At 43.8% G+C, this 25,992-nt stretch overlaps 1 protein-coding gene across 1 annotated transcript; it reads left to right on the top strand.

Moving 5' to 3' along the window:
- Positions 1-433: 433 nt before the first annotated feature.
- ZDHHC24 (zDHHC palmitoyltransferase 24) lies at positions 434-21,605 on the top strand. The gene is made up of 5 exons (XM_073554692.1): positions 434-570; positions 2,946-3,203; positions 3,697-3,974; positions 16,705-17,048; positions 20,399-21,605. Exons 2-4 carry the CDS (start codon positions 2,956-2,958, stop codon positions 17,016-17,018), a joined length of 840 nt encoding a protein of 279 aa, XP_073410793.1. The 5' UTR covers positions 434-570; positions 2,946-2,955; the 3' UTR covers positions 17,019-17,048; positions 20,399-21,605.
- The last annotated feature ends 4,387 nt before the right edge of the window (positions 21,606-25,992 follow it).

Here is a 25,992-nt window from a genome sequence, read left to right as displayed (position 1 = left end):
CACCTCACAAGATACGCCAAATACCGGGAACACCCCACAAGACCTGCCGCGTACTAGGAACACACCACAAGATACGCCATATACCGGGAACACCCCACAAGACACGCCAAATACCAGGAACACCCCACAAGACCTGCCGCGTACTAGGAACACACCACAAGATACGCCATATTCCCGGAACACCCCACAAGACCTGCCGCGTACCGGGAACACCCCACAAGATACGCCAAATACCGGGAACACCCCACAAGATACCGGGACCACCACACAAGACCTGCCGCGTACCAGGAACACATCACAAGATACGCCATATACTGGGAACACCACACAAGACCTGCTGTATACCGGTAATGTGCCACACTGGGCTCTGCTAGGCGCTGACACACCGGGCTCACATACTGGGCTCTGCAGTCACCATGTGCTGACACACTGGGCTCCTCCCACACAAGGGACTGGTCACATGATCATGACGTCATGAAAGGTCCTTCATCCGCTCCAGATCAGGACTCGGAGGGCAGGCCGCGGCGCTGTCTCCTGTGAGTGCCGCCTGACATCAGAGCCGCTGTGCAGGTATCCGCTCCTCCGTCTGGTCATGCAGGGCCGGGTGTGAGGAGGGCAGCCCCTGTATTGTGTGGGGGGCACATGGCGGAGCTGGCGTCCTGCTCTAAAAACGATTCAAATCCGCAGCATGTCAGTTTCTCTTGCGGATCCCTGGAGCTTTCTGTGCAGATTTTCCCCTTAGATTTGCATTAGAGGCGGGAAATCACCGTATATGCGTTATTAGTGGGTGCAAGGCAGAATCGCCCCGATCACCAGTAAGGTTGCTGCTTACATTTTCCGCCCCGGTGTCTGCCAGCCTCCGAAGCCAAACCATCCCCCCTGCTCCTCCTCCTGGACCTTTCTTCTGCTTTGGCTCAGTGGGGTCACTCTCTTGTCGTCTTGCCCTCTCCTGGGTCTTCTCCTATCTCCGCAACCGCACATTAAGACCTCGTTCACACGCTCAGTATTTGATCAGTAAATGAATGCCAATATTTGCTATTCCAGAGCCTCTTTCCCAGCCAAATCCGATCTCATACTTTGCACTGATGAGGGGGCAGTACCCCGAACCACTGTGTCTGCAAACCAGGGCTGTGGAGTCTGAGTCGGTGCTCATTTTGGTGGAGTCGGAGTTGGAGTCGGTATAAAATGGACCGACTCCGACTCCTAAAATATATAATAAATTGGGTACAGTAATTCAATGCAGGATGTGCTGAATATTTTTTCATAGGAGTTTGGGAAAGTTATGAAATGTCCTATAAATGACTGTTCTATTCCTGATCTAAGGCTACATTCACACACAGCGTTTTTCCTGTGTTTTTTGAGTATACGTTTTTCAGCTGCAAAAGCAGATCAGCTTTTTAAAAATCTGCATCACCTGAAAGGTTTTTGAGCTCATAGATAATGTTTTCAATATCAAAAGCAGATTAGAAATCTGCTCTATCTATCCATTTATCCATATCTGTCTATCCATATCGATGAAGGAATTGAGGGTAAACTGATTAAATTTGCTGATGACACAAAGCTAGGAGGGATAGCTAATACTAGAGAAGAGAGAGAGAGGATTCAAAAAGATTTAAATAAACTGGAGAAGTGGGCAGCAACTAACAGAATGGTTTTTAACAGGGAGAAATGCAAAGTACTACATCTGGGCAATAAAAATGTAAAAAGCATATATAGAATGGGAGGAATAGGGCTAAGTGACAGCACATGTGAAAAAGACTTGGGTATACTAATAGATCACAGACTGAATATGAGTCAACAGTGTGATGCAGCAGCAAAAAAGGCAAATGCAATTCTAGGATGTATTAACAGAAGCATTCAGTCTAGATCACGTGAAGTCATTATTTCCCTCTACTCCTCTTTGGTCAGACCTCATCTGGAATATTGTGTCCAGTTTTGGGCACCACATTTTAAAAAAGACATCAACAAACTGGAGCAAGTTCAGAAAAGAGCGACCAGAATGGTGACCGGTCTGCAAACCCTGTCTTATGAGGAAAGGTTGCAGGATTTGGGAATGTTTAGTTTGCAAAAGAGAAGACTGAGAGGAGACTTAATAGCTGTCTACAAATATCTAAAGGGCTGTCACATTGTAGAAGGATCAACTTTATTCTCATTTGCACAAGGAAAGACTAGAAGCAATGGGATGAAACTGAATGGGAAGAGACACAGATTAGATATTAGAAAAAACTTTTTGACAGTTAGAGTGATCAATGAGTGGAACAGGCTGCCACGAGAAGTGGTGAGTTCTCCTTCAATGGAAGTCTTCAAACAGAGGCTGGACAGACATCTGACTGGGATGATTTAGCGAATCCTGCTTTGAGCAGGGGGTTGGACCAGATGGCCCAGGAGGTCCCTTCCAACTCTACCATTCTATGATTCTATGATTCTATCTGTACCAAAAAGAATGAAAACCGGGTAGTACACCAATATATATTCTGTTCTATCTAAATATCTTGATTATTGGATCATAAAAATGATTAAATGTCTGAGGTTCACATTGTACTACAATAAATTTTTCATTTAAATATAAGCAATATGTGTGGGAGTCGGAGTTGGAGTCGGAGTAAGGGAAATTGAGGAGTCGGAGTCGCAGGTTTGGCTTACCGACTCCACAGCCCTGCTGCAAACCGAGCTTCTGGTTTGGCTTTTATCCTACGTCATTAAAGAGTTGATATTGACTTTCAGTAGATGGCGCTAGAGTTCTACTCCACTTCCTCTCTGAAGAGACAATTTGCATATTTAGTTTCCCAGAGGAGCTTGCATGGCTGATAAGTCTCCTCACTCTGACACGCCAGGCCTGTTTTTTTATGGTGTCACAGCGGGACAAATATTTGTAAATAGATTAGATTTTACTCTATATTTATCCAGGATGTATCTCTCCCCATTTGTGTTTTCTTTTCTTTCAGGTATCTCACCATGCAGAGCCGCCGCTCGGACCCCGCGCAGGTCTTACCTGTGGTCATCACGTGCGTTCTTGTATCCTCCGTGACGCTGGAAGTGTTTTACTTAATCCTCACTACCCCGGGGGGCGCACAGTTCCCCCTTCTAGGGGTCACACTGTACCTCTTATTTAACGTGGTGGGAAATATGGTGAAATTTGTCCAGAGTAATTCCACTATTAAAGGCGTCTTCCTGGAGCATGGGAGCCTGGGGCAGGGCTGGGTGTGAGTATAGATTGTATCTTACTAGATGCTGCTTTACACTAAAATGACCACCGGTGTGAATTAGCGTCTAATCGTAGATTTTTTTTTATATACCTTTAATCTGTTAACCCTTTTCGTCCTTCTTTCTGTTTTTTTTAATTATTATGTAATAATAATCCATCCACACGCGATCCTCTGAAGATTTTATGCAGAGCCGCGCAGATCCATCTGTGCGCCGTACTATGTAGTTTTAGAAAATGCCATCAAGAAAGACATTGGCCCCCCCCCAAAAAAAAAACAAAAAAACATATCAATAAGGAATAGGTAATTTCCCTTTAAGGCCTACGTGGAACAATGGCTATCCTAATGTAAGGAAATGAGCCTGAGAAGTGCAATGTTTATCTGAGCGTCAGGTCATCTCCATGAAAATCCCGCATTTATGTTTTTATCCACCTCTGCCACTACTCATTTTCATTGCATCCTCCTTTGTGACGATTCCTTTTGTCTTCTCTAGGTATTGCTATGGCTGCCAAACCCACATCCCGCCGAGATGCCACCACTGCTATAACTGTAACGTGTGCGTGCTGCGACGTGACCACCATTGCACCCTCCTTGGAACATGTGTTGGCTACTCAAACTATCGCTACTTCTTTTGTGCATTACTGAATGGGCTGCTGGCGCTGCTACTTGCCACCGTTCTCAATGCTGAAATTTTCATGGATTTGCTGCATCAGGGCTTCAGCTTCCACAGCCTTTTCCTGCTTCTTTTGCCATGGATGATGTTCATTACAGGTAAAGGTTTTTTTTAAAGGCTATGACTGTTCAAACTAAGCACAGGTATTTGGTGCACCCTCAGTGTGGCCGAGCAGTTCAGTGCACAGCACAGGCATTTGGTGCACCCTCGGTGTGACCGAGCACTTCAGTGCTCAGCACAGGCATTTGGTGCTCCCTTATTGTGGCTGAGCACTTCAGTGCACAGCACAGGCATTTGATACATCCTTAGTGTGGCCAAGCACTTCAGTGCTCAGCACAGGCATTTGGTGCTCCCTTATTGTGGCCGAGCACTTCAGTGCACAGCACAGGCATTTGGTGCGCTGTTGTGAGTTCATTTTCCCCTTCATTACTGAGGCCCGAGGAACTCCCTCTTCTGGTAAAGAAAGGTAGTGAGCCTGATTATCAAACACCTGAGGCTGATGATGATGACTGGCTGAGTGGAGTTACTGACTGGATATAAGGCTGCCGACGCCCTTCTGCCCTGCGGGTGATTTCTCTGTGGGATCCTTGGAGACCAGTCTGAATTTCTGCTCCTCTAAAGCTAAGTTTGCTGCTCGGCCTTTTGCATTTGTGCTTTGACTTTGTTTTGCTTTGTTTTTCTGGATTTCTGCCATTCCCTGCTGGGGTGTGCTGAATTCCTTTAGCTCTGTCTTCTGAAAATACCTGAGTGCTCTTTTAGTTTTGAAGCCTAGCTGCTTCAGGGCCTTTTTCATATCAGCTTGTTGGCTTATGTCTTTGATAGGGTTTTGGCAGAGTGCAGACAGCAGCCTTCCTGTCCTTTCCTATCTAGGTAGTTTTGGGCCCCGTCTTTGCTCAGTCTATCTTTCTGTCTGTGTTAGTGTTTTCATCTTGTTTCACCGTCATTATATGTTGGGGGCTGCCTATTGCTTTGGGGTCTGCTCTGGGGCAGTTTAGATTTCCCCTTTCTTTCTTTAGGCCTATTTAATTCTCCGGCTGTGATCGAGGGGTCTAGGGCATCGTAGGAACCCCCCACGGCTACTGCTAGTTGTGTTGATAGGTTCAGGGGTCTGCAATCTGATAGTTGCCAACTTCTCTGGTTTTCTGGACTTAGCTTGTATTTCTGTTTTTGCCTCCTACGGTGACTCATTCATAACAGAATCACCCGCCATACCGCAGATCCTAGGGTACTCAATAGCAGGAAAGAATTGTAAAAAAAAAAAAAAAAAAGTGTGTATATTTTTTCCTCTATATCTCTGAGGCCGTAGGGGGAATTTTTTTCTCTCTCAATGGAGATAAAGCAATTGTCTGATCGTGTGGAGCAGCTCGCTGCGGAAGTGTGGGGAATTTCCGCCTACCTTGCTCATTCACATGCTGCTGAACCAAAGATTCCTACACCTGATGTATTTTTTGGGGATCGGTCTAAATTTTTGAATTTCAAAAATAATTGTAAATTATTTTTTCCCTTGAAGCCTAACTCGTCAGGGAGCTCCGCGCAGCAGGTTAAAATTGTCATCTCTTTGCTGCGTGGCGATCCCCAGGATTGGGCGTTTTCTTTGAAACCAGATGATCCTATTCTGACTAATGTGAACGCATTTTTTCAGGCCTTGGGGTTGTTGTATGACGAACCTAATGCCATTGATCAGGCTGAAAAGACCCTGCTGGCATTGAACCAGGGTCGTGATTCTGCAGAACTGTACTGTCAAAAATTCCGAAAGTGGGCGGTACTTACTACCTGGAATGATAATGCCTTGGCTGCTCTCTTTCGGAAGGGGTTGTCAGAAGCCGTAAAAGATACTATGGTGGGATTTCCTGTTCCCTCTGGTCTTGACGATTCTATGTCATTAGCCATTCAGGTTGATCGGCGTTTGCGCGAACGCAAAGCTGCACGAGAGGTGTTGCAACCTGTTGAACAAATGTCTGGACCTATGCAATGTGATAGAGTTTTTTCCAGAGAGCAGCGTCAGGAGTTCAGAAGGCGTAATAAGTTGTGTTTTTTCTGTGGAGATGCTTCGCATATTATTTCTGTCTGTCCTAAATGAGAGAAACGCTTTGCACACACGTTTTCTGTTGGGGGTGTTCAACCTAAGTTTCTTCTGGCTATTACTCTGATCTGCTCCCTGTCCACATTTTCCGCCAAGGCTTTTGTGGATTCGGGAGCAGCCCTAAACCTAATGGATTTGGATTTTGCTAAACGTGGATTTCCGATGACACCTCTGCAGACGCCTATCCCTTTGAGGGGGATTGATGCTACTCCTTTGGCTAAAAATAAACCTCAGTTTTGGACCCAGGTGGTAATGATGGTTTGGGGCGACCCGCAAGAAAATTGCAGATTTTTGGTGTTGCATAATCTGCATGATACTATTGTTCTGGGGTTTCCCTGGTTACAAATTCATAATCCAGTTTTGGATTGGAAATCTGTGTCTGTGGTGAGTTGGGGTTGTCGGTGTGCCTTTAGTGAGGCTCCGGTGTTTTCCACCTCTCCTCAGTCGCATGATGTTCCTGATTATTTGGCGGACTTTTATGATGTATTTAGTGAGAATGAGTCTGCGTCTCTGCCTCCTCATAGGAGTTATGACTGTGCAAATGAACTGAGCCCGGGGTGTAAATTTCCCAAGGGTCGGCTCTTCAATTTATCTGTACCCGAGCACGAGGCTATGCGATCCTATATTAGGGAGGCGTTGGAGAAGGGTCATATTAGACCATCCTCGTCACCCTTAGGTGCCGTTTTTTGGTTTTTTTTTGTAGCCAAAAAGGATGGATCATTAAGACCTTGTATTGATTATCGTGCCCTCAACAAAATTACTGTTAAATATCAGTATCCGTTACCCCTGATTTCTGATCTATTCTCCAGAGTTAAAGGTGCTTGCTGGTTTACCAAGCTTGACCTCAGGGGGGCGTATAATCTTATTCGCATTAAGCATGGGGATGAATGGAAGACGGCGTTTAATACTCCGGAGGGACATCTTGAGTACCTGGTGATGCCTTTTGGGCTCACTAATTCCCCTTCTGTCTTCCAGTGCTTCATGAACGGCATTTTCAGAGATTTTGTCGATAAATTTTTGATTATCTATCTGGATGATATTTTGATCTTCTCCAAGGATTGGGATTCTCATGTGGAACATATTCGGACTGTGTTCCGGATCTTGAGGGAGAATTCCCTGTATGTCAAAGGATCTAAATACCTTTTTGGAGTACAGAGGATTTCTTTTTTGGGATTTATTTTGTCCCCGTCAACTATTGAAATGGACCCGGCCAAGGTACAGGCCATTTACGATTGGGTTCAGCCCACTTCTTTGAAGGCCCTCCAGAAGTTTTGGGGTTTTGCTAATTTTTATCGGAAATTTATAGCAAAATTTTCTAGTATTGCCAAGCCATTGACTGATTTGACTAAGAAGGGTGCTGATGTGTTAAATTGGTCTCCGGAGGCTGTTTCTTCCTTTCAGGAGCTGAAGCGAAGATTCACCTCCGCCCCGGTTTTGCGGCAACCTGATGTCTCACTTCCATTCCAGGTAGAGGTGGATGCTTCTGAGATTGGTGCAGGAGCTGTTTTGTCCCAAAAGGATCCTGTAACATCTAAAATGAATCCCTGTGCTTTCTTTTCCCGAAAGTTCTCTCCATCTGAACGTAACTATGATGTGGGGAATAGGGAACTGTTGGCCATGAAATGGGCATTTGAGGAGTGGAGACATTGGTTGGAGGGAGCTAAGCATCAAGTCGTGGTCCTCACTGACCACAAGAATTTGATTTACCTAGAGTCGGCTAAGCGCTTGAACCCTAGACAGGCTAGGTGGGCCTTGTTTTTTACACGTTTTGATTTTGTGGTTTCTTTTCTTCCTGGAACTAAGAATGTCAAGGCAGACGCCCTCTCTAGGAGTTTCTTTGCTGATTCTCCTGTGGTGACCAAGCCTGCTACCATCTTAGGCGAAGGGGTAGTTCTTTCTGCCATCTCGCCCGATTTGAGACGTGCTCTGGAAGAGTTCCAGGAGGACAAACCTGAGCGTTGTCCCAGTGGAAAGTTGTATGTTCCTGACCAGTGGAAGAAGAGAGTGATGTCTGAAGTTCATTGCTCTGCTTTGGCTGGTCATCCAGGTAGTTTTGGTACTAGAGATCTGGTGAGTCGTTTTTTTTGGTGGCCCTCCTTGTCTCGTGATGTCAGGAATTTTGTGCAGTCCTGTGTGACGTGCTCCCGGTCTAAATCGTGTTCTCGCTCTAGTGGGTTGTTGATGCCTTTGCCTGTCCCCAAGAGGCCATGGCCCCATATTTCAATGGATTTCATCTCTGATATGCCTGTCTCTCAAAGGATGACTGTTATTTGGGTGATTTGTGATAAGTTCATCTTGTACCACTCCCTAAGTTGCCGTCTTCCTCTGAGTTGGTGCCCCTGTTTTTACAACAGGTGGTTCGTTTGCACGGGATTCCTGAGAACATTGTATCTGACAGAGGAGTTCAGTTTGTGTCTAGATTTTGGAGGACTTTCTGTTCCAAGCTGGGAATTCAGTTGTCCTTCTCCTCTGCTTTTCACCCTCAGACCAATGGGCAGACAGAGAGAACAAACCAGACCTTGGAGTCATATTTGAGATGTTTTATTTCTGCTGATCAGGATGATTGGGTTTCATTTTTGCCCTTGGCCGAATTTGCTTTAAATAATAGAGCTAGTTCTGCCACTTTGATGTCACCTTTTTTTTTGTAACTTTGGGTTTCATCCTCGATTTTCTTCAGGGCAGGTGGAGCCCTCTGCCTGCCCAGGTGTTGACACTGTGGTGGAGAGAATGCACCAGATCTGGGACCAAGTGGTGGATAAGTTCTCTCTCTCCCAGGAAAAGGCCCAGCGGTTTTCCAACCGACATAGGACCATTGGTCCCCAGTTTAAGGTTGGTGATATGGTGTGGTTATCATCAAAAAATATCGCTATGAAGGTGGCTTCTCCTAAGTTTAAGCCTAGATTTATTGGACCTTACAAGATTGTGGAGATTATTAATCCGGTCTCTTTTCGTTTGGCTCTTCCTGTCACATTTAAAATCCATAATGTGTTCCATAAATCTTTGTTGAAGAGGTTTGTTGAACCTGTTGTTCCGGGGGTGGCACCTCCAGACCCTGTATTGGTTGAAGGTAACATGGAATATGAGGTAGAGAAAGTACTGGATTCCCGTCTGGCTAGACGGAGACTCCAGTATTTGGTTAAGTGGAAGGGTTATGGTCAGGAGGATAATTCCTGGGTCTCTGCCTCTGATATTCATGCCAAAAGATTGGTGCGTGCCTTTCATCGGGCTCACCCTGATTGCCCTGGTGGCGTAGTTGAGGGTTCGGTGACCCCTCCTCAAGGGGGAGGTACTGTTGTGAGTTCATTTTCCCCTTCATTACTGAGGCCCGAGGAACTCGCTCTTCTGGTAAAGAAAGGTAGTGAGCCTGATTATCAAACACCTGAGGCTGATGATGATGACTGGCTGAGTGGAGTTACTGACTGGATATAAGGCTGCCGACGCCCTTCTGCCCTGCGGGTGATTTCTCTGTGGGATCCTTGGAGACCAGTCTGAATTTCTGCTCCTCTAAAGCTAAGTTTGCTGCTCGGCCTTTTGCATTTGTGCTTTGACTTTGTTTTGCTTTGTTTTTCTGGATTTCTGCCATTCCCTGCTGGGGTGTGCTGAATTCCTTTAGCTCTGTCTTCTGAAAATACCTGAGTGCTCTTTTAGTTTTGAAGCCTAGCTGCTTCAGGGCCTTTTTCAAATCAGCTTGTTGGCTTATGTCTTTGATAGGGTTTTGGCAGAGTGCAGACAGCAGCCTTCCTGTCCTTTCCTATCTAGGTAGTTTTGGGCCCCATCTTTGCTCAGTCTATCTTTCTGTCTGTGTTAGTGTTTTCATCTTGCTTCACCGTCATTATATGTTGGGGGCTGCCTATTGCTTTGGGGTCTGCTCTGGGGCAGTTTAGATTTCCCCTTTCTTTCTTTAGGCCTATTTAATTCTCCGGCTGTGATCGAGGGGTCTAGGGCATCGTAGGAACCCCCCACGGCTACTGCTAGTTGTGTTGATAGGTTCAGGGGTCTGCAATCTGATAGTTGCCAACTTCTCTGGTTTTCTGGACTTAGCTTGTATTTCTGTTTTTGCCTCCTACGGTGACTCATTCATAACAGTGCGCCCTTGGTGTGACCGAGCACTTCAGTGCACAGCACAGGCATTTGGTGCACCCTTGTTGTGATCGAGTACTTCAGTGCTCAGCACAGGCATTTGGTGCACCCTTGGTGTGATCGAGCACTTCAGTGCTCAGCACAGGCATTTGGTGCACCCTTGGTGTGATCGAGCACTTCAGTGCTCAGCACAGGCATTTGGTGCACCCTTTGTGTGACCGAGCACTTCAGTGCTCAGCACAGGCATTTGATACATCCTTAGTGTGGCCAAGCACTTCAGTGCTCAGCACAGGCATTTGATACATCCTTATTGTGGCCGAGCACTTCAGTGCTCAGCACAGGCATTTGGTGCTCCCTTATTGTGGCCGAGCACTTCAGTGCAGAGCACAGGCATTTGATACATCCTTAGTGTGGCCAAGCACTTCAGTGCTCAGCACAGGCATTTGGTGCTCCCTTATTGTGGCCGAGCACTTCAGTGCTCAGCACAGGCATTTGGTGCTCCCTTATTGTGGCCGAGCACTTCAGTGCTCAGCACAGGCATTTGGTGCTCCCTTATTTTGGCCGAGCACTTCAGTGCTCAGCACAGGCATTTGGTGCTCCCTTATTGTGGCCGAGCACTTCAGTGCTCAGCACAGGCATTTGGTGCTCCCTTATTGTGGCCGAGCACTTCAGTGCACAGCACAGGCATTTGGTGCTCCCTTATTGTGGCCGAGCACTTCAGTGCTCAGCACAGGCATTTGGTGCTCCCTTATTTTGGCCGAGCACTTCAGTGCTCAGCACAGGCATTTGGTGCTCCCTTATTGTGGCCGAGCACTTCAGTGCACAGCACAGGCATTTGGTGCACACTTGGTGTGATCGAGCACTTCAGTGCTCAGCACAGGCATTTGGTGCACCCTTGGTGTGATCGAGCACTTCAGTGCTCAGCACAGGCATTTGGTGCACCCTTGGTGTGACCGAGCACTTCAGTGCTCAGCACAGGCATTTGATACATCCTTAGTGTGGCCAAGCACTTCAGTGCAGAGCACAGGCATTTGATACATCCTTAGTGTGGCCAAGCACTTCAGTGCACAGCACAGGCATTTGATACATCCTTATTGTGGCCGAGCACTTCAGTGCTCAGCACAGGCATTTGGTGCTCCCTTATTGTGGCCGAGCACTTCAGTGCAGAGCACAGGCATTTGATACATCCTTAGTGTGGCCAAGCACTTCAGTGCAGAGCACAGGCATTTGATACATCCTTAGTGTGGCCAAGCACTTCAGTGCACAGCACAGGCATTTGATACATCCTTAGTGTGGCCAAGCACTTCAGTGCTCAGCACAGGCATTTGGTGCTCCCTTATTGTGGCCGAGCACTTCAGTGCTCAGCACAGGCATTTGGTGCTCCCTTATTGTGGCCGAGCACTTCAGTGCTCAGCACAGGCATTTGGTGCTCCCTTATTGTGGCCGAGCACTTCAGTGCTCAGCACAGGCATTTGGTGCTCCCTTATTGTGGCCGAGCACTTCAGTGCTCAGCACAGGCATTTGGTGCTCCCTTATTGTGGCCGAGCACTTCAGTGCACAGCACAGGCATTTGGTACACCCTCAGTGTAGCCGAGCACTTCGGTGCACCTTCTCACCTACTTTTTTATCCATCCATCTCCTCCTTTCTCAGACTTTTGTAAAGCCAGCGCTGTCAATCATTGTAATCTGGGATGGTGATTGATGGAAAATACATTGCTGGGGCTAACAGGTAATGGACCACAGGAGCCGACATATCATTGGTGCAACCTGTGCAGCTGCACAGGGGCCCAAGCGGTAAGGGGCACCCATTTTGACCTCTAAAGCAGATGTAATTGTGCATTATGATGAGCTATTGTACTTAAAGGGGGGCAACCGAGACTTAATAAAAAAGCAAAAATGTATCTAAGCACTAACAGGCAGGTAATTGCAACTTACCTACCTGTTGTGCACGGCGCTGTTCTATCGCGGCACAGAGTGGTCATAGACAAAGCGGTGTTAATTACAGCATGATGACACACCGAAAAGAGACAAAAACCGCAGCATCCAAAACGTAATAAAAACACATGTAAAAAAAAAAAAAAGCAATGAAAAAACGCAAGGAAAACTAATTTAACCCCTTCCCGACATTTGAAGTACTCTTCCGTCCATGTGCCCTGGGACTTAATGCCCATGGACGAGATAGTATGTCATCGGCGATCAGCCGCGCTCACTGGGGAGCACGGCTGATCACGGCCGGGTGTCAGCTGATTATCACAGCTGACACCCGGCACTGTGTCAGGAGCGGTCACGGACCACCCCGGAACGTTAACCCCTGGCACACTGCGATCAAACATGATCGCAGTGTTCCGGGGGCGTAGGAAAGCATCGCGCAGGGAGGGGGCTCCCTGCGTGCTTCCCTGAGACCCTCAGAACAACCCGATGTGCTGCGGCGCTCCGAGGGTCCTCCTCCCTGCAGGCCCCTGGATCCAAGATGGCTGCGGGGTCCTGCAGGGAGGCGGCTTCTCAGTGCCTGCTGAGAAGCCTCCTGCACTACCTGTCAGATCGCTGATCTGACACACTGCTGTGCAAACTGTCAGAGCAGCGGTCTGACACTATATAGTGATGTCCCACCCTGGGACAATGTAATAAAGTAAAAAAAAAAAAAAAAAAATTAACGTGTGTAAAAATAATTTTAAAAAAATTCCCAAATAAAGAAAAAAAATATTCCCCAATAAATTCATTTCTTTTATTGTATTTTTTATATTTACATAAAGTACACACATTTAGTATCGCCATGTCTGTAACGACCCGCCCTATAAAACTGTCCCACTAGTTAACCCCTTTAGTGAACCCCTAAAAAAAAAAAAAAAAAAAAAAAAAAAAAGGCAAAAAACAACGCTTTATCTTCATATTGCCAAACAAAAACTGGAATAACACGCGATCAAAAGGACGGATATAAATAACCATGGTACCGCTGAAAACGTCATCTCGTCCCGCAAAAAATGAGCCGCCATACAGCGTCATCAGCAAAAAAAAAAAAGTTATAGCTCGCAGAATAAAGCGATGCAAAAATAATTTTTTATATAAAATTGTTTTTATTGCATAAAAGCGCCAAAACATAAAAAAACAACATAAATGAGGTATCGCTGTAACCGTACTGACCCGAAGAATAAAACCGCCTTATCAATTTTACCGCACACAGAACGGTGTAAACGCACCCCCCAAAAGAAATTCATGAAACGCAGGTTTTTGTTCATTCTGCGTACCAAAAATCGGAATAAAAAGTGATCAAAAAATGTCACGTGCCCAAAAATGGTACCGATAAAAACGTCAACTCGTCCCGCAAAAAATAAGACCTCACATGACTCGGTGGGTCAAAATCTGGAAAAACTATAGCTCTCAATATGTGGTGATGCAAAAACTATTTTTACAATAAAAAGCGTCTTTTAGCGTGTGACAGCTGCCAAATATAAAAACCGCCATAAATAGTAAATCACGCAGAGTTATTACCTCATAAAGGGACAGTGATCAGAATTGTAAAAATTGTCCCGGGCATGAATGTGCAAACCACCCTTGGGGGTTAAGGGCTTAAATAATAAGTGCAGAAATTCTGAAACATCAAAAAAGTAACAAAATTTCTTTGTGGGATTATAGCCTTAAAGGGACTGTGACCTCAGAATGTGACCTACTGTTTATATCGGGGTTTTGTTACATTTTTGTGATTTGTTTTTTATTTTCCTTGTCATTCTCTATACATTAAAAAAAAAAAAACAACAGAAATCTTGCAATTTTAGGCTGACCACTAAGCCAAATACTAGACTTAACTCAATAGGTCAGGACTGGAATTAACCAGCCAACCAAATAAAGAGATCCTATGTAAAAATTAAAATATCAACTTTATTAATATTAAAAAAAAAAAAAAAAAAAAAAAAGAATGAAAGCCATAGATCATGGATGCTCAAGAAATACCCTGGGGGATAAAATAGACCAAACCCACACACAATAAATGAGTAAAGGGAGTCCCTGACAAAATAGAAATGGTAAAAACCCTCATGTACAATAAATATTAGCACCTTAATCAAGGTTGAAAGTAAACCGGAAACATGTAAGAGATAAATACGTTAAAGTGCCTAATACATATTGGAATAAACCATAAAGAGCCCTATCTGATGTATCTACAGTACAGCAATATTGCACATAGAGTAAATAGGATAAAATGAAAAAGTGCCTAAAGCATCTTGAAGTAAATCCTAAAGGACCCTATAGGTGTATCCACATTAAATCAATTAATGCACATAGGAAATAAATGTAGTACCTTTAAACAGGAGACTCCAATATACCAAGTGGTGAAGAGGATGACTGTGGGTAGTCATTCAGTCCCCTCCGCTCGCCCCGACGCGCGTTTCGCCCTTAGCTTCTTCTTTCGCCCCCCCGGAAGAAGCTATTTTTACATTGGATCTCTTCATTTGGTTGGCTGGTTAATTCCAGTCCTGACCTATTGAGTTAACATAGTTAACATAGTGATGTGAAGTGCCAATAATTGCTGTTCACTCTAGGATGACTTTTGTGTAACCAAATACTAGACTTGTATTCTTTTATCTACATAGAAAACTTTTCAGAAGTTTCTTTATCATCACAGACAGGATTACAATGACATGTATCACTTCTATACTCAGCTGATAACACAGGATCCGCCATTCAGAGTAGGCGATGTCACAGCTCACCTTCTCCCCCTCTCTTCATATTGATCTTTGCCCAGATAAAAGGATGTGCAGATAATGTTTCTATACAAAACAATTAAAGTCTTAGTCGCTCTAATGCTGGGGACGCCGCAGACAGGATGAGATTAGCAGGCTCTGGTCCGATGGTCACAGACTATGATACTTATTCAGCAACTGCAGATCTTTTTGATTCAATTTATAGAGTTCAATCTGGAAAATTTTAAAAAGAAAAAAAAAACATTTATCATAAAATCTGTCATTTTTTGATGACACATTCCCTTAAACTGCAACAGGCTAAAATGTCTGTTATGTATTATGCCTCTTAATTACGTTCCTGGATGCAGTGCTACAGTGACTATATCTGTAGCCCTCATAATTCAAAAGGTTGTCCTCACCTTAAGGGACAAGTTTAACACATTTAGTTTGGCCTAAAAATATTTTTTGCAATTGGGTTTTATTAAATCTGTTTCACCGGATGCCTTTCATAGCCTTTGTTGCACTGTCTATTACTGGCTGAATAATGAGGTAACTGAGGATCTGTCAGTGAGCTCGTTCCAACCATTTATAGGAGAGTTTGTAACACTTTTATCTCCTTTTCTGAACTCCTCTCAGCCGACTTATGAACACAGACCACATCCAAGTTGAATGTGCAGGAAAACAAAGAACCTGTAAAAGCCAAACAGCGCAAAAGTTTTAATGATAAAACCCAACGGCAAAATATATATGTATATTTTAGCCCTAAATACATGCATGTAAGTGTTTTTATTTTTTTTTATGTAAATGCATGTTTTGGGACTACAAATATTTTTTGCAGCTGGTTTTCATCATTAAAACTATTGCACCGTTTGGCTTTTACAGGCTTTTTGATTTCCGCCATGTTCAACTTTGATGTGGTCTGTGGTCATAAATGAGCTGAGAGGAGCTCCGAAAAGGCCAAACAAACGAGTTACAAATTCTCTTGTAAGACGGTTGGAAGCAGCTTAGTGACGGATTTCTAGTTACAGGGGTTGTTCAGCCTTAAACTACAAGTCTGCGGTCTCTATGTGACTGCAGACCTGGGTACCTTTATATCAAGTGAGGATTCTTCTGTGCTGTCTCTGGTAGTGTGAGTTTTTGTGACTGCAAGTATGATATATGCATTCTCCTGGCCACATTCCGACTAGACTGTTTAAAGCCTCACTCGATGCAAATGAATTGAGCAATGCTGGATACAGTCTAGTCGGCATGTGGCCAGGAGAATGCATATATCATACTTGCCGTCACGTAAACGCCCACTACCGGTGCACTCGATGTATGTTAAGTATTGTTGAACTTGTTCTGTGTCCTTAATTCTTACTCCCTACTAGTGAACGTGCTTGGATAAAGTGTTATCTGAGCATGCTCGGGTACTAATAGAGTATCTTTGGTGTTCTTGAATACTATGTTAGTCGCTGCGGCTGTTCGACAGCCAGTACATATGCAGGGATTGCCTGTTTGTTAGGCAATTCCTGCATGCATTGCTGCTGTCGAACAGCTGCGGCGACTCTAACATTAGCACTCGAGCATGCTCAGATAACACCTTATCCCAACACGCTCGCTCATCACTGCTCCCTACCAATAACCAAAATGGGCACACCTTGCCGTGGTGGGACAGCTTTATACTTTTTTGATCAAAATAGTGTTTACCAAGTACCCTATGTTATTTAATGCATTTGCTTTTTTACTTATTTCATTAGGGTATATACACACACTGTTTTTTCCTTTTGGTTTTGCTTGCTTTTATGGCCAGTGTGAACATGCTTTTACATCATGCATGTCATTCAAGTCTACTCCGGTTCCGTTTTTTTTTTTTTTTTTGTAGGGTGGGGGGGAGTTTGGTTTGTTTTTTTTTTTTTTTTTTTTTGGATTTTCAATATCCAAAATGAGTTGTCTGTAGAGTTCCATTCCGCGCATGTTTTCTAACCGATGGTTTTCTGTCCCCCGCAGGTCACGTCTCCGTCTCGGCTTTCACGTTTGCCTTCTTTGCCGATACCTGTGTGGTCGGTTTCCTCTTTTGCCTCGCCTTCTTCATCCTGCATTGTTTTATTCTTTACCGCGGATCAACAACCAAAGAGTGGTTTAGCGGAAATGACCGAGATTATGACCAGGGTTGGAAGAAAAACGCCAAGGACTTTCTTGGAGAAAGGTGGTACCTTGTCTGGCTGTCTCCATGGCTCCAATCAAGATTGACTGGAGATGGAATTCACTTTGAGCCTAGAGATCCCTCGTCAACTGGATCATCCAAAAACGTGGATCAGTAGCCAAACGGACGTGGGCTCATTCACCGACTTGTAAGTAGTTAGGAATACTGGTATACATATGGAAGCACTATTCCGAGCACCACTTACCTGATAGGGAGATACAAAAGGAATTCATCAGTCATTTCATCAGTCGATCACAGCACGACAATTCGCAGTAAATTCCTTTCAATACATTAAGTAATCTAAAAAAAATACTCACACATAGATATATGCAGAAAAACTGATTGGATGAATCAATAATAGAGAAAGTGACACCTGCCATTCATGCAAAAATACTATCAGGTTAGCAGCGGCTCCCACCAGCAACCCGTCTACTAAACCACCCAAAAGCATGAACATATGTACTGCAATGTCAAAATGACTTGCTGTGCACATGTTCTATCCTTGTGTAACCTCTTTCAACTGGTTCAGGCTTTGAAAGAAATAAAATGGCTTAAAGAAGTCCATTGGCTCTTAAAGGGGTTATCCAGGCTTGGAGCTAAAGTCTGCAGTTACTCTATGTGACTACAGACTTTTGATCTTTGAAGGATGCAATGTATGGATACTCTAGTGCTGGAGTGGCGGGTTCGTGACAGCAACTGTGTGATTAGCATTCTACTGGCCACATTCCAACTAGACGTGTCCAGCATCACTCAATTCCCTTGTATTGAGTGAGGTTGCACACGTCTAGTTGGCACGTGACCACATGTATGCAGATCAATAATTTGGGTCATGCACTCGCCTATTCCCAGTGCCGACACCAGAGATTTCTGACGGTGCATTGTGAATATTCACAAGTCTGCAGTCACATAGAGTGACTGCAGACTTGTACCCCAAACCTGGACAACTCCTTTTAAAATTGTGCTGTTTTGCCAATAGCTTCACTTTCTGTTTTATGGTTTCTTAACCACTTGACGACCGCCGATACGCCTTTTAACGGCGGTAATTAAGGGTACTAAAACCACAGCGCCGTTAATTCACGGCGCTGTGATTTAAGTGAATAGCGCCCCCCAGTGTCGGATTTTCTCCGGGGTCTCGGCTGCCAGGGGTAGTAGAGACCCCAGAGAACATGAATCGGTCGGTTTTTACCGACCCCCCCGCTTTTGCGATCGCCGTTATTAACCCTATAACGGCGACCGCAAAAAAAAAAAGCCGCGATTTTACATTTAATTTCTCTCTCCTCTGATGTGATCGCACATCAGAGGAGAGAGAAATAGGGTCCCCGATTCCCCCCCCGGTACCTCTCCGTGGCCCTCCGTCCCCTCCCGGTGGTCCCACGTCCCGCCGGCATCCTCCGATGGGCGCCGCCATCTTGAAAATGGCGGGCGCAGTGCGCCCGCCGGGAATCTGCCGGCTCCGGCTGGCAGATTCCATTCATTATTTTGATCACTATGATAAACGATCAAAATGAAAAACATAGTACATAACCCCCCCGTTTATCACTCCCTTATATAGGCCAATATAATGAAATAAAGAAAATATTTTTTTTTTCAGTTTTCCATTAGGGTTAGGGTTGGGCTAGGGTTAGGGTTGTGCTAGGGCTAGGGTTAGGGCTCGGGTCACGACTAGGGTTAGGGTTAGGGCGAACTAGAATTAGGATTAGGGTTGGGATTAGGGTTAGGGTTGGGATTAGGGTTGGGATTAGGGTTAGGGTTGGAGCAAGAATTGAGGGGTTTCCACTATTTGCCAACTTTGGGGGTCTAAAAAATCACTTTTGTGGAAATAAAAAAATACTTTTTATTTTCACGGCTCTACGTTATAAACTTCTGTGAAGCACTTGAAGGTTCAAAGTGCTCACCACACATCTAGATAAGTTCCTTAATGGGTCTAGTTTCCAAAATGGAGTCACTTGTGGGGGGTTTCCACTGTTTAGGCTCATCAGGGGCTCTGCAAGCGCAACATGATGTCCGCAGACCATTCCATCAAAGTCTGCATTCCAAAATGGCACTCCTTCCCTTCCGAGCTCTCCCATGCGCCCAAACAGTGGTTCCCCCCACATATGGGGTATCGGCGTACTCAGGACAAATCGCATAACAACTGTGGGGGTATGATTTCTCCTGTTACCCTTGTAAAAAATAAAAATTTGGGGGCGAAAAGATCATTTTTGTGGAAAAAAAATAGATTTCTTATTTTCACGGCTCTACGTTATAAACTTCTGTGAAGCCCTTGGGGGTTCAAAGTGCTCACCACACATCTAGATAAGTTCCTTAATGGGTCTAGTTTCCAAAATGGGGTCACTTGTTGGATGTTTCCACTGTTTAGGCACATTAAGGGCTCTCCGAACGCAACATGGCATCCGATCTCAATTCCAGCCAATTCTGCGTTGAAAAAGTCAAACGGCGCTCCATCCCTTGCAAGCTCTGCCGTGTGCTGAAATAGTGGTTTACCCCCACATATAGGGTATCGGCGTATTCAGGAGAAATTGTACAACAAATTTTGTGGTTGATTTTCTCTTTTAACACTTGTGAAAATAAAAAAAATTGGTTCTGAAGTAAATTTTTTGCAAAAAAAAGTTAAATATTTAATTTTTTCCTTCCACATTGCTTTAGTTCCTGTGAAGCACTTAAAGGGTTAATAAACTTCTTGAATGTGGTTTTGAGCACCTTGAGGGGTCTAGTGTTTAGAATGGTGCCACTTTTGGGTATTTTCTGTCATGTACACCCCTCAAAATGACTTTAAATATGATGTGGTCCCTAAAAAAAAAATGGTGTTGTAAAAATGAGAAATCACTGGTCAACTTTTAAGCCTTATAACTTCCTAACAAAAAAAAATGTTGCTTCCAAAATTGTGCTGATGTAAAGTAGACATGTGGGAAATGTTATTTATTAAGAAATTTGTGTGACACATCTCTCTGATTTGAGGGCATAAAAATTAAAAGTTTTAAAATTGCAAAATGTTCAAAATTTTCGCCATATTTCCATTTTTTTCATAAATAAACACAAGACTTATCGAATAAATTTTACCACTAATATGAAGTACAATATGTCACGAAAAAACAGTCTTAGAATCAGCGGGATCCATTAAAGCGTTCCAGAGTTATAACCTCATAAAGGGACAGTGGTCAGAATTGTAAAAATTGGCCTGGTCATTAAGCTGCAAACTGGTTCTGTCGCTAAGGGGTTAAAGGAGTTTTGCACCACCATGATGTTGTTGACCTGGATACGTCATCAATATCACCTGTCGCCATCTCCAGCAGCAGCCGGACATAAAGGTCACCAGTATGAAAGTGTAGAAAAACCCCTTTAATAGTAGAAGTATTCTTAATAATTTGACCTTTAACATAAAATAGTGCAATGAGCAGCTTCAGCTTCCAGGTGAGAAGGATACTGCATTACAAACATATAATGTATGTTTTCCTCTTCTTCTTTTTTTTTTTTTTTTTTTTTTTTTTTTTTTTTAAGGTACAACCCCTGAAGATGTGGAATAAACTGATGGACCAGAATAAATCCGTTCCATATGCATATTGTGAGGTTGCCTTAAATCTGCACATTTCTAGTGAAGGGAGATGTAGAAGGTCTATCCTTCCATTAGCACTGGTGCAATCATCTCCAAAGAAAAGCAGTAGCAGCGCATTGAAAGAATTTGTCATAGTCTGTTTTAATCCTTTCACCATACATAAGTTTTTGTTTTTTTTTTATTATTTTTTAGTCTTTAAAACAGGAATAACTTTTGCAAATAGCTTGCATTTTACTCCTTACGTGAAAATTATATTGTAGTTTTTCAGCTGTACTCCCATCAGGTGGTAAGCGGTGATGCATTTATATGCCGGTCGGAGTGGTTGCGTCTATGGGAAGGTGAGAGGCAGGAGTATGGAATAATAGGGATGATGGTGGGGTAGGAAATAAATAAACCCTGTGTGTACACGGTGTGATTATTTATGCATGCATACGTACGCTATGCAAGCAGTCACTCCCATTTGTATAGGGATCAAGTAGGATTCCTTCTTGCCCTACAGCAGGTCTATCAGCAGGACAGATTTCCCGGCTGTCATACCAGTCTCCTGCAATTTGCAAAAATGAAATTTTGGGAAAAAAAGAAAATGCATCTGGTGCAATACAAAAAAAAAGATGTAAGTTATATGGATTAAAGAGGTTCTCCAGATATAGAAACTAAATAAATAGTGGAGTTGATGGATCCCCCAGTGATTAATGTTATATCCTATCCGATGAATAGATGATAACTTGTTTTCAGCAGACAATCATTTTCTCATGAATATATGATGGGGTATGAGGAGTGCTGCTTCTCTTTTAAGTTTCCTTGAGGGGAAGGAAAACAACGTCTCCAATGTTAGACTCTGCGTACGCGCATCAGTTTGTGCCATCTGCTTAGATACCATACAGCGAAAAAACAGGTGATTTTTTTGGGGGAAATTGCTATTATTTGCAATGCTGTTTTACTTTCCACCCCTCACCCTCTTGCACTTTATCCATGTTTACCTCTCACCCTTGTGGGGAAAAAAAAAAGGAAACGTCAAGTATACGAATACCCTTAATATCACATTGCCATGTAAAATGATAAATATTTTTTACTGTATGTTCTGCCTTGTATTCTGTTTCCAATTTGCACTGATATAATTTTTAATAAAATCTATTTCCTTTTATAATGAAAGTGTAATAATTGCATTAGTATTTATTTTGTGACTTTCCTGCTATCAAACAAGAATTGGTCTACAAAGTTATTAACCCTTAGAGGTTGAATCCACCTTAAAGTTGTTTTCTCCTTTATGGGTAAAATTGCCAGTAAAAAAAAAAAAAGAACTTTGCAATTTACTTCTTGTTAAAAACGTTGTCAAGAACAAAGGGATTTTTTTTACTGCATTTACCGGCCACCTCAGTAGTCTATCAGTGGTGGCCGGTCTGTTAGGCAATGAGCGGAGTGCTTGTAAGATCTTTGTTATAGAGCCGGTACGCGCTGCTCTGGATCTGACCAGCGTCAGTGTGTCAGCGCAAAGAATCTCATCAGCAGTGTCGGCTTTAAATGTATTACCTGTCGTAAGCCCCGTGGTTCAACTCAAACCCAAAAGATGGCTGACCTACGAATGTACAGACTCGGCACGGACCCTCCCTTTACCAGCGTTGGTCTTGATGTGTTTGGATCTTTGTCAGTTGTTACCTGACATACTAGAAGCGATCAAGCCAATAGTAAACTTTGGGCAGTCATATTCACCGGCATGTCTATGAGGCTGTCCTTATAGAGGTCTTTGAGTCCCTAGACACTCCGAGTTTCAATGTTCTCAGATGATTTACTGCCATCCGAGGTCCCATCAAAACACATACGTTTAGACAGAGGTGCTAACTTTGTCGGTGCATCCAAAAGATTAGGGACTTCATCAAATCTGCACCGCAAAACTATTAAGAGATTCCTTAGCGACCACAGTTGCACATGGACATTCAACCTACCTCACTCTTCTCACATGGGAGGAACTTGGGAAAGAATGATTGGTGTAGTTGGGAGAATTCTCGACTCCACTATTCTACAAGCAGGCACCGCAAAGCTCACCCACACAAGCTTAATAACATTCATGGCTGAAGTTGTAGCTATAATAGACGCCATACCCTTAGCTCCGAGTCTGAATGACTCTGAAGAGCCCTTATTATTGACTCCATCCACTCTCCTTACCCAGAAAACAGGGCTATTCAGAGCTCCTCCAGGAGAATTTGATGTCAAAGACCTCTACAAGTGACACTGGAGACAGGTACAAAGTCTTGCAAACACGTTCTAGGACAGGTGGCACAAGCAATACTTATCTACGCTGCAACCACGGACAAAGTGGCAATCTACTTGGGCCAGTCTCAACGTTGGTGATCTTGTTCTTGTAAAAGACTGTCAAACCCACAGAAACCAGTGACCACTTGGTCTAGTCACTGCAACATTCCCTAGCAAAGACGGGAATGTCCACAAAGTAGAAGTGAGGATGACCAGAGGAGAAGAACCCAAGATGTTCCTCAGACCAAGATCTGAACTCTATTGAAATCTACTCCAACTCTTTAAGGCAGGGGTGGGGATCCTTTTTTCTGTCAAGGGCCATTTGAATGTTTAGATTATCAGGGGCGGTATAAAATGATCAACTTGAAAATTAACCCTGCTATATTTAGTCAAGCATTTAATTAACTCCCTAATGTGATGGCCGAAGCTCCTTCTCTTTATTGTGGTTGTGATGTAACATGGTATTGATGATGTTGCTACTCGCAACTGATTTTCCAGATTTGTGTCGGTGTGGAGCGTAATCAATTCTTCGCAATAAATTTTGCAAAGAACTCGCAGCAGTAAGTACTGAGCATACATGTATATTACAATGCAGGTCTCCTCACAGGGTGAAATCCATCTCTGCTCACCTTACTCTTATAGAACGCAAGCAGTGGGGGTTCTGCAGTATATACATCACATAGGAAACACTGGGGTTGCAGAATGTACATCAAATAGGAGACACTGCGGCATATACATCAAGGGAGCCGCTGGGGGCGCATACATCACAGGAGGGGCTGGGGGAACACATACATCACAGGAGGGGCAGTAGCTGCCACTGACATATGAAGATCTCTAGGTCATAGACGCAGGGAAAAATACCGGCGCATGCACAGTAGCGATTATATGCTTTGCCCACAGTTGGGCAGAGCTTACTGCGCAACTGCGAACAGCCTTATCGATGCGCAGACACAAATAAACCGGCATCTGTGATATTCACAGAAGAAATTATGTCCAGCAAGCCAAGGGGGGAGGAAAATAAGCTATGCCCATCAGACCTGACCACAGCGATTTCCATAAATCGGAAGAGTTATAAAAAAGGTATTTATGCATCAAAGGTGCGGGACAGGGGGGATTAAAAGTATGACTAGGATACTTAGGTAACACACAATTCAATGATATCTTTACATGATATCTCAAAAAATGCGTGACAGATTTCCTTTAAAACAAGAGTCCGTTTCAGGGCGGCATGCTGTACTTTGTCTAGTAAAACCGCTGTTACCCACATTCAGTGTTCGGATAGCTGGTGGAGGATGGATAGTTTTGGATTAGAGGCTTATAGGCAGGGTTTATTGCCTTACAGTCCTTCTGTAGGTATACTACTGCTGTAGCCACAAAAACAAAAGTCCTTTTCAGGGCTGCAGTGTCCTTTCTCTAGTTAAAACCACTGTTACCTGCATTCAGTGCAGGGATAGCTGGTGGAGGAGAGATAGTTTTGAATTAGAGGCATATAGGCAGGGTTTATTACCATACAGTCTTTCTATAGGTATACTGCTGCAACCAAAAACCAGAAGTACTTTTCAGGGCTACGTATTTACTTTTCCTTATCAATACCAGAAAGTTTGCCAGCATATATTATACTGTATACCTTATTTAAAATATGCAAGGTGTGCAGTAATAGATGGGGAAGTGATCATAATTTTTAGAGGGTCATCATGCGGCCCTCACTCCAAATCTAACCGACCGGTCACAGCATGATCGCGCAGATGATGCTGAAATATCAGCACCTCCTGCCCAATCAGAGCATTAGCTCAGTGCTGCTAGTGGTTGAACTCCTGCACTAAACAACCAGGAGTGGTGTCAGCGCCGCCCCTAGCTGTTAACCCCCTAAATGCTGTGATCAAGCACGATCGCAACATTCAAGAGGCAGGCAGAGAGATGGGAGCTCCCTGTGCCTTCAGATCGGTTCCCTTGCAGCCATCCCAGGGGCACAATCGTTGCCATGGTGACTCGGGATATTCATGACAACCCCTGACTCACCAAGCTACAGAAAGCTTCTGACACCATGCTCTCAGTATAGTGTCAGAAGTTTTCAATTTAGGACTAATGCATTGCAATGCACATATTTGGTATTGCCGCGCCCTGAACAACTCTCTAAAAGTGGCACACTAGTTAACCCCTTCAGTGAACGCTGTAAAACCTCTCCACCAAAAACCTAGCAAACTATGCTTTATCATCATACCAATGGAAGAAAAGTGGAATAAAACACGATAATTAAAGGATATAAATAAAAATGGTATAGTTGGAAAGCGTCATCTTTTCTTGCAAAAAACAAGCCGCCATACAGCTCCATCAGCCGAAAACTAAAAAAGTTATGGCTCTCAGAATAAAGTGCTCTCAGAATAAAGTGATGCAAAAATAATTCTTTTTTTTCTGTAAAGGTTTTTATTGTGTAAAAGTGTCAAAACATAAAAAAAGATATAAATGTGGTATCGCTGTAATCGTATTGACCCAAGGAATAAAGCTGCCTTACCAAGTTTACCACATGCGAAACGGAAAAAAAAAAAAAACGATTCCTGAATTGATGGTTTTTGTTCATTCTACCTCCCTAAAAATAGGAATAGAAAGAGATCAAAAAGTGTCATGTGCTTGTAAATGGTGCCAATAAAAATGTTAACACATTGCACAAAAAACAAGCCATGATATGACTTTGCTGAGTGAAATATGGAAAAATTGTAGCTCTCAAAATATGGCGATGAGTTTTTGCAATAAAAATCATCTTTTAATGTGTGACAGCAGCCAAACATAAAAAAGGATATTTATCTAGTATCGCTCTAATTGCACCGACCCGAAGAATAAAGTCGTGTAATCACTTATACCGCACAAGGAACAACATAAAAATATAAATAACACCAATTCTTCACCTGCTGTTCGTTTGTTCATTTTGCCTCCCAAAGATCGCAGTAAAGGGGGTTTTACACATAGCGATATCGCTATAACGTCACCGATTTTGTGACGTTATAGCGATATCGCTAGCGATATCGCTATGTGTAATACTTACCTCCGACCGGCTCCCCCACTGTCCATCGCTGATCATGCGAGAATGTCCGGCTCCATTTCTCGTCAGCTTCCTGCTGTGACGACAAGCGACGCGTGGAGGCAGGCGGGAGGACGTCAGGATCGCTGTGTGTGAATGGTGAGTATTGTGCGCTGCATCGCTGCTGCATCGCTGTGAGGTCTGCCTGTGTGACAGCTCACTAGCAATCATTTAGCGATGCACCAGCGATCCTGACCAGGTCGGATCGCTGGT

This window comes from Dendrobates tinctorius, unplaced genomic scaffold, assembly GCF_039654945.1.
Source record: "Dendrobates tinctorius isolate UK_male_01 unplaced genomic scaffold, ASM3965494v1 ptg000211l, whole genome shotgun sequence".
NCBI classification, from domain to species: domain Eukaryota; kingdom Metazoa; phylum Chordata; class Amphibia; order Anura; family Dendrobatidae; genus Dendrobates; species Dendrobates tinctorius.
This window is presented reverse-complemented; position numbering and strand designations above follow the sequence as displayed.

Coding starts and splice junctions, on each gene's coding strand:
- ZDHHC24 (XM_073554692.1), top strand. CDS start 2,956: ATGCAGAGCCGCCGCTCGGACCCCGCGCAGGTCTTACCTGTGGTCATC. Junction 3,204..3,696: donor AGCCTGGGGCAGGGCTGGGT/GTGAGTATAGAT, acceptor TGTCTTCTCTAG/GTATTGCTATGGCTGCCAAA. Junction 3,975..16,704: donor ATGGATGATGTTCATTACAG/GTAAAGGTTTTT, acceptor TGTCCCCCGCAG/GTCACGTCTCCGTCTCGGCT.